The 9,224-nt window shown below is 42.8% G+C and overlaps 1 protein-coding gene across 1 annotated transcript; it reads left to right on the top strand.

Annotated features, from left to right (window-relative positions):
- The first annotated feature begins 3,300 nt into the window (after positions 1–3,300).
- TMEM52B (transmembrane protein 52B) lies at positions 3,301–8,678 on the top strand. The gene is made up of 5 exons (XM_049821852.1): positions 3,301–3,371; positions 4,014–4,057; positions 4,980–5,018; positions 5,972–6,138; positions 6,579–8,678. Exons 1-5 carry the CDS (start codon positions 3,324–3,326, stop codon positions 6,827–6,829), a joined length of 549 nt encoding a protein of 182 aa, XP_049677809.1. The 5' UTR covers positions 3,301–3,323; the 3' UTR covers positions 6,830–8,678.
- Positions 8,679–9,224: the final 546 nt, after the last annotated feature.

The raw sequence follows: 9,224 nt of genomic DNA, 5'->3' as shown, positions 1-9,224 counted from the left end.
TCACCTGTCAGCTTGAGCACCTGCACCATGCTCGCTCGAACTTTGAGCACTAGGAATAGGATGGAGAAACTTAACTGGTCCTATGTTTCCTGGTATTTTCTAGGTCTGCTGGCAAAATGACAGGATTGAGATCTGAATTTTCAGTTTTATTTCACCCTGCTGTAGGACAGGCAGCCCAAGAACTGCTGGTCTCGCCAGCTGTTAGCTCAGGAACGAGGATGAGCACCAGGTAGCACAGAATCTACCCCCCAGCACTGCGTCTCACCAGGGGTTTGCCAACCCCAGACTGCCGGAGATCTAAGCTCCCCGGGTACAGAGCAAAAGGCATTCCTGCCCTTTTGCCTTACGGTGGAAAAATTGAGCGCCATGACTTGGACTCCAGCATCTGGGCAAACACGTATAGACCAATACATGTTAATTTACAGGAGCGCCTTACCCTGTCTCCAATGAGCTGCTGCTTTTGAACCCCCTGTCACATTTTCTGTCAACCCTTATGTCCTCAGTGGAAAGAGCACAAAATGTGGGAAGGAAGTGTTCTGCTTCTTTCTGCACAGTTTATTCAAAAATCATCTGCTTTTGTTTTACAAACAGAGCCCTTTTGCATTATCATCATTCAGTGTAAAATACATTAAAGCTTTGATAATGTCTTACTACACCTGAAAAAGTATCAGGGGTCCCTGTGAGCCCCAAATGTGTTCTCATATTTTACATTTCTAAATGCCCATTGGGAAGTATTGGATATGACTAATCAAGCTGGCTGTAGTGGAATACTCCTTTGAAGAGTAACAGGCAACAAGCAGCACTTCTAAACAACTTCTAAGAGCTGTACAACAGCATTTTTTCAGCTCATTAAGAAGCTTTACTCCCAGTTAAGATCATGCTACCTAGGAAATAAAAGTTAGAACAGGCTTGAGATACATCCCTTGATACAACCAGAACAGGGAAGCAGAGAGGAACGAAGTATTTTCTGTCCATACCACAGTCTGCTTTCTCTGGCATCCAAGGAAGGGTATGCTCAAATCACATAGCTTACCGTTAGATTTTAAACAATCACAAAGAACAGAAAAAAGTCAATGATGGGATATTTTTGTTTGCTTTAGCAGTTCTGTAAGGGTCTGGTCACATTTTTAAAACCTTTTGAAAGGTGGCAAGGGGGAAATAAGAAAGAGAAAAGTCACTTCAATATAATGTAAAACAAATAAAAATAAAATCCTGAGATAATTGAGGCAAAAAAGCAGGGGAATGTGGAAAAATTTAAACCACTGCTGAATGACGGGCTAGCAGGGCCATAGGTGGATTACTGGAAGCACAGTATTAATGGCAATGCCATAGAAATAGAAAAAGAGTGATCAATAAGTTTCAGCAAGAATGACTTATGATATGCTTTTGAAGTGGTCACTGCTTCATGTCACACTGCTGCTTTCTCTTTAGAGAAATTTTTTATCACTTTCTGATATTTGATATCTGATATTTCTCCAGTTTGATTCTTCTAGAATTCAAAATTCTCATGAGACTAAATTTCCGTTAAAAATCAAGCCATAATCTATTGAATTATCACACTGATAATAAAAATCCCCTGAAAAACGTTGGTAATTTGCACTTCTTTTCCACATTGAATCCCACCAGTTTTAAAAGCTGTACATACAAGAAAGGCTATTTTACAGTTCTGCTGGGTCTTTTGTTCTAAAACACCTATAATACACAAGACAGTTTAAGGAGAAAGAGACAAAAAGAATATTAGGCAATTCCCATGTAAATACAAAGCCAATAGCTCATGTTTCTCTGTTTCTTATTTGTCCACCAGGACTCAGAAACCTTCTTCCAGTAGTAGACTAGGATAGATAGATAAACTCATGCTAAGGCGTGTTTATACTGCACCACTACTTTTATAATTAAAGAATGGTAAATGGTTTTTAGCCTGCCTTGGGAGAATACATTATGTTCATGAATCCATTGGTTCTGCTCTGCAACTCTAATATGCATCACCAAGGCTAATGATTCACCAGTTTAATGCGAATGCATTGTGATTGCAACATGGGGCAACAAGTTTCTCTAGTTGCCATCCTACCCTTAACATATATTTATGCGCAAGTCCCCGGTGGTTCCCAAACACAAATAGCAACACATTACTGCAGAGCATTTTTTTCTCGCTCAGCTATTCAAAAGAGAAAGAGAAGGTGAACACAATTACATGCATGTAATAACACTCTGAGTAGCCACGAGCAGTAACAGAAATCTCAAGCAGTTCTACAAGAGAGAGAAAATTAATGGGTCATCAAATGGAACCTTCTAATATAATCAGCTGCAGGACAAATAGTATCCAGGACAGGAGAATCAACATGTATTCCCTATGATGCAAAGTATTTAGGGGGACTTGGCTGGCCATGCAGGCAGTTCAGGAGTGGGACCTGTGAGTGAGCAGACTGTCAGCTGCGGGACTGGCATAGCAGGAGACTGCCAGGTAAGAGGGATGGTGGCAGAGCCTTAAAATAGGAGATAGAAGAGGTGTTGCACATGCATACACATATATATGCATATGCATACATATATATGCATATACATGTGTACATGTGTTGCATTCATGTACATATACATATACATATAACTATACATTTATAAAATGCTGTATATAATTATTATATTGAAAACTGTTTCACTTCAGCAGGAACACCTCGCTTGTAACATACACTCTGGATGTTGATCATATGGCTAAAGTCAATAGACTGGATCCACAGAAGCAGGACAGTGGGAGTGCAGCGACACAAAAGGTACTGGAGGAAGGAGAGGAATCTGAACTCCATTTAAACAGGTCAATAGCATGACCTTCAACCCACCCCCCTCAGGGTAGGGGCGGAGAGAGGAATAATTGGGAATGAACAAACTCAGAGACCCTTTCTGCTCACAGAAGGGAAGGGTCAGGACTGCAGAGATCTCACGATGCCCTTCACTGAACTAGTTCAACATCCAAAGTAAGAACTTGTAGCCACCGCTTTTCTCCTGATCTGGCTGGAAGGCTTTAGAGATCCCTTCAAAAGAGGGAGAGAAGCAGGCCAAGAGAGTAACAAAAGGAGACAGGCAAGAAACAAACAGGAATTGCCAGTGACAAAGAGAGAAAGCAAAAACCTGAAGGGCAGAGAAGAAAGATAGACCCAGAGGAGGACAGAAGGAGGTACACCAGGAAGAAGAGATTGGATTCAACGCACAACAAGGAATCTGCTCCTTCTCCTGGTCAGTGGACTGACGAGGATGAACTGAAGCTAGAAAGGACAAGAAGACATTGAGCAGCTTGAGACACCAAGAGGCCACAGAATCACCCTACAGGGATGCAGAGCCCAGTCATGATCTGCTTTGTTTTAATGTGTTTCTTATGGGTAAGTCACATCTCAGGTTCCTTTTTATGGGGTCTCTGCTCAGTTATGGGGTTACCTTGGAAAGATGGAGGGGCATTAGCAATTGACAGTCACAATAATTTCCCTGATGTTAGAAAGAATTGGACGTATGAAAGGCACACATGCAGGAGAAGAGTATTTGCAGCTCTTCCAGGGATGGTAATACAGAGGTCAGGGCACCCAAGGAAAAGGGATGAGAAGGGTAAGAGTGCTGGAGGGACAGACCAGAATGCAAGTCAGTGTGGGTATAATATGAAGCAGGACATTTAAAGGTTCTTAATATTTGAGCATGGAGAAGGATCTACATCTGTAGCATGACATAGCTTGGTGGGGAAAGGGAAACCTGTGGTGAGGGTGAAGGTAAGTTGGGGTCTGTGCTAGGCACAGTGCTAAGTAGGATTTTAATGACTACAGGAAGTTAAGATACGCAAAAATGCTGTTGGTGTCACAGTAATTTCAGATCTACAGCAGAATATATGATGGAAACAACAGAAGATAAGATAACAGTAAGTCCTTACCTTAGGAGATTCAGACTGGTAATAGTCCAGGTGACAGAGATAAAAGTTGCATACGACAAAGACTTAATTCACTCTAGCTGTGTCTTGTTTGGTTTTCTCCTTCTAGGTCCCCCAAGTAAAAGGTGAGGAAGGCTGTCTCAACACTGAACTGTGAGTATTTGTTCATCTTGCACTCTTTTAAGAAGACAATGAAGGACAAAGGCAGTAGTAGACATCAGTGTTATGACATGGGTACTGACATTTTCCAGAAAAGCTTAGTTTAATTGTGACTATTGAAAACTCACATAAAAGTTCCATTGCTTTGAATGTGAAGTGTATTATTTACTATCTATTCAACATACTGATCATGCGGTACTGTTCCTGCTGCCTATTTGGGTAACTGTAATGGTTAAGAACTTTCTGGTGTAATTTTGATTGACTGAGATTATGACTTTGGAATTGACCTTTCCTTGAAAAATTAGTTGAAATATAGTGCTCTGGTGAATATTCCTCTTGGTGATCTCATTTGTAAGAATAACAGAAATCAAGACAAAGCAAATGTGAAAAATTGCCTGGGAGGATTTTTTTTTTTTTTTGCTAAAAAAAAAAGGTCTTTAAAAATGCACAGGCAGGTCTACTAACTAAAACTAAAGGAACATACAACACAGCATCCAAAATGTAGCCACAGGGCCAGAAAGAAATCAAAGAGAAAGTCAGAAAAAAACAAAGCAAAAGATAACAGGGTTGGGCAGACTAAATTGTGAAAAAAATATATATATAAAAGAAGGGAGATTCAGAAATTATAACACAATGCAAACCCCTAAGGCTTGCAAACAGAATTGGGCAGGCACAAATATCAGGGGAACAATAAAGAGATAAAGCCAAAGAGAAGGCAAACTCACCTAACAGGGAGACTGATGAGGTTGGACAACGGTCTCTCCCACAAAGCACAGTGAGTTTCTCATCATTATGCCATTTAGAAGCTGGAGTGTAATTGAGGAGCATGAGGAGAGCTGGAAGAGGATATAGTAGGGATCTTCCCATTTATTTGGCATTCTGTGGCTAACTATATGTTGTACCCTCTTCTCCTCAGCTGTTCAGGTACAGAGTGGGACCGTTTGTGGTATATCTGGTAAGATGGCATATGTTTACTTTAAATATCTGCATCACCGGACAATTCCAGTAGCAAAGAGTGGGATTAAATGTGACCTGCTCATGCCACCCCCGCTTTCCCTTGGGACATTAATGCTCTACAGTAGCAAGGCAACCCCTTAGCTATCGCATCGTCTTTAACAAATATTGGCTTGCCAGCTTCCTTTATTACTCCGCATATCAATTTAGTCAGGTGAACAATATTAATAAAGCATTCATGGCACACTATGCCTTTTAAAAGGCCCATTTTTTAAGTAATTTCAGACTGATTCCTTAGTAATTCTCAACAGGATGCAATTAAAAAGGATGGTAGTTGTCGGACATCTACAAGGCTGCATTACTAAGAGTATAGCCAGTAGATTGAGAGATACTATTTTTCCTCTCTGCTTGTCACTCATGAAGACTCATCTGGAATATGTAGTCCAGTCTTAGCCCAGTCTTGGCCCCTCAGTACAGTTGACAAACCAGAGCAAGTCCACTGGAGAGCCAATAAAACGGTCAGGGGTCCAGAGGACATGAGGTATGAGGAGGGGCTGAAAGGACTGGGTTTGTTCAGCCTGGAGGAGGCTAAGGGGACAACCTAATTGTAGTTTTCCACTACCTAAAGTGGATCTAGGGAGAAGATAGAGCCAGAGTCTTCTCAGAGGTGCCCAGCAGAAGGACCTGAGGTGACAGGCCAAGCTGCATCCAGGGAAATTCTGATTAGACAGAAGGAAAAAAATGCTTCCCCCAAGGGTTGTGCAGATCTGGAACGGGTGCCCAGAGGGGACGTGTGATCTCCATCCCTGGAGACTGTCCACATTCTGCTGCACAAGGCTCCAAATGACCATGTCTACCTTCGAGGTTAGCCCTACTTCAAGCAGGAGGAGACCTTAAAAGGTCCGCTGCAAACAAAGTCTTTCTGTCCTAATTCTGTGTCCTCTCCCTTTCCAGGCTGGTGGTGGTCATTGGTGGGCTGCTGCTGCTGTGTGGCCTGCTTTCTGTCTGCGTGAGATGCTGTTTTCATTGCCGTCAGGCAGGGGAGGAATCGGGCCCTCAGCCCTACGAGGTCACCGTCATTGCTTTTGATCATGACAGCACCCTCCAGAGCACCATTACCTGTGAGTTGGCTTCGACAGAGGCTGGGGACCTCAGCACAGCCCGAGATGAGGGGCTGCACTGTAAAAAGCCCCGATTGTGGCACCCCAAGGCTGGCAGAGGGAGGATCATGGCAGGATGCAGGGAAAGCGGCATCTGTACGTAGTACAAATTGAAGGGCTCATCGGGCTTCACGCAGCAAATGCAGCCAGATGGTGAATCAGCTGTGAGACATGTTTGGGTGGGATCAGGGCCTCGGTGGCATTTGAGGAAGGAGTAATTGTGGGATGTTGCTGATGGGGTTTCACACATCCTCCTTTTAGGGAAGGATGAAGGGGCAGGAGAAGGAAAACATTCAGGCTGTGGGAAGAGAAAAGCCTGTGCGCTGCAGATATACTTGTCCTCCTCTAATCGCACGGTGCTTTCAGGATGAGGTAAACAGCTTTTGTCTCCTCCTTTTCAGCTCTCCATTCTGTGTTTGGGCCTGCTGCCAGGAGGATATTAGCGGTGGCACACTCCCATAACGCTGCGCAGGGAACACCACCCCTCTCAGCATCAGACACTCCTCCAGTCTACGAAGAAGCTCTGCACATGAGCAGATTCACAGTCGCCAAGACAGGGCAGAAAGTGCCAGACCTGGATCCAGTGCCGGAGGAAAAACTGCAGGCATCTGCTGAGGGCAAGGATGCCCAGCCAGCCCTCCCAGGACACTAGTGCCTGTTTTTACTGAACGGCAGAATAGTTACATGCAGAGACTAATTCTTCTGAGCAGGCTTAGGAATATCAGATTAACCTCCTCAGTCTAATGAGAAAGGGAAAAAAACCAGTCTAAGATAGTTTCAGATCCTGCATATTTTGATGGGTCCTTTTGACACCTCCTTGAGATGATCAACAATTGGCCTTCCCCGTGTCCATTTATTAAGCACACACACATCACTAGTATCACCCTTTGCACAAACAAGCAGGCGGCAGGATCCAGGCGCTGAGCCACTCTTCAGGCTAGTGACCTGCAGGGAGACTGCAAATGCTGTCTCATTCTGCTTGCCTGCAGTCTAAGTTTCCTGGGTATGGCAGAGAGGTTTCACACAGGAAAAAGAAAGACTTATGAGAAGGTCTTAAGACCTAATGATAACAGCAAACTTCTGGAAAGTGTCAACCACTTATAGTAAATTTAATGCCTGTAAACAAAGGAGAGTATACATTTGGTAGTATATGCAGTATAGTGCCCTAAATACCCTCCAGGATATATAGAATGAATACAGACTGGTTCTGAATACGATATATAGCAATTCTGAAACAGTAGTCACAAGCTCTTATATTTGAAATAAAAATATATATATCTGTGATAACAGATCAAACAAGGGGAGGAGCAGGAAGGCTGCCCCTGAAGTAAAGCTCAATTGTATTTTGGTTGCATTCGTATTGTATCTTTTATTAATTATTCCTAATGTTGCTGTCAAAAGCAGATCAAATTCATTAAGACCACTTAAAATATTTAAGCCATTACTCATATAGAAATAGTTTGTGAGTCTTTCCTAATTGATACAGCTATGTTGAATCATCCAGAAATATTAATCAAACTGTTTGGATGAACACAGCTATGGACCATTTGTAAAATATCTTCTTGGACTAGGTACTCCTGAGAAGGTGACTATTGAATTATTGTCTCTACCTCTGGGTTCAGCAACTGAAAACATTAAAGCAGAAGGACATCCAATATCAGATGATAAGCAGTCATGAATGAATTGCATGTATATATTAATGTTGATATGAATGCACAGGTCATGGATATCACACCTTTCTGAAGTGCCTGCATAGCCCTTCCTACTGGACTACTCAAATTCTTACTGTCCTTTATATGCTGATCTTTACAACTCTCCTGTGAAAATACAGAAAATATAGTTATTTTGTGTATAAGGAGAACAAGGACAGGTCCCCAAGTATGTTTAAGAATGTAACTGCTGTTGAGATTACAGCCCTGGAGAATTTTAGAGAAGGTTGGTAAGACAGCTTCAGGGGTAGCATAAAGCAGAACTGAACGACCAAAACACCTTTGATGGTGTCCCAGACCTTGTCCAGTCACAGGAATTTTGTATCCAAGGGAATTTAATGAGGGTCTTGATTTCCTAGGTCACAAACTTCTTCCTGAATTGCCTAGTCGTTACCTAACTGTACCATTAATGAGTGATAAACTTGAATGGAATAAATAAATAAGTGACATATAAGGTTATATCTCTTCTGCCACACAGCACGCTTGCAATAATAACAACAACTGTTTGTGAAACATCTACTAGAGCCCTACTTCATCAGCTGCTCTCTGAAGTCCAGCTCAACCTGACTTCTCCACCAAGCCGCAGAACATTTCCTGCAAGGCTCTTGTTTACTCCTCAGTAAAAGCCTGAAAGGAGCAGAGACATTTGGATCTGCTGAACATGTGCCAAGGACTATCAAGCCCAGAAACTTCCTGGAAGCCTTCACTATCGTTTCCAGGGGGAACATACCGTTCCTCCGCCGCCTGCCCCCCTTCCCTCCCGGCTGCGAGCCCCGAGCACTGCGGGCACTGAACGCGAGATGGCAGCGCTGCTCCACGGGGCAGCAAGCCTGCCCAGAAAAACGAAAATATGCAGGTTTTAATAATTTGCAATAGTAATTACACCGGTTTTTTGGTGGTGGTTTGTTTTTTTTTTTCCTAAGATGTGCCATATCAAGGGAAAATTTAAAATTCTTCGTTTTCCCCTCCTCTGCATCAAATCAGCTCTGCTATCTCCTTTCTCGGTTTCAAGGGGAAAAGTTACAGGTCCCTCGTACCCAGAGCTGGGCATTACCTCCTGATTGCAGCATTTTTGCCTTGACCAGAACCAGTGTTGTCTGACTCTCCTGTCCCTTCCCGTCTGCCCACATCTTTCTTTGCTTGTCTCACTCTTAGTTGTTAGGTGCTAGAGCAGGTACCCTCAAGGGTTTTTTACCGGCAAGACTTCCAAAATATTTCAAGTGACAGTAATGATAGATATAACTTCACTTGCTCAGGGATTGTTTCCTACTAAACTGACTTCAGATGAGCACTCAGAGCCCACAGGACATGATAAAACACCAGATTAAAACAAACAAA

Source organism: Accipiter gentilis, chromosome 18 (assembly GCF_929443795.1).
Source record: "Accipiter gentilis chromosome 18, bAccGen1.1, whole genome shotgun sequence".
Classification (NCBI taxonomy): domain Eukaryota; kingdom Metazoa; phylum Chordata; class Aves; order Accipitriformes; family Accipitridae; genus Astur; species Astur gentilis.
Note: the sequence above shows the minus strand (reverse complement) of the source record. Positions and strands in the feature narration are given on the sequence as shown.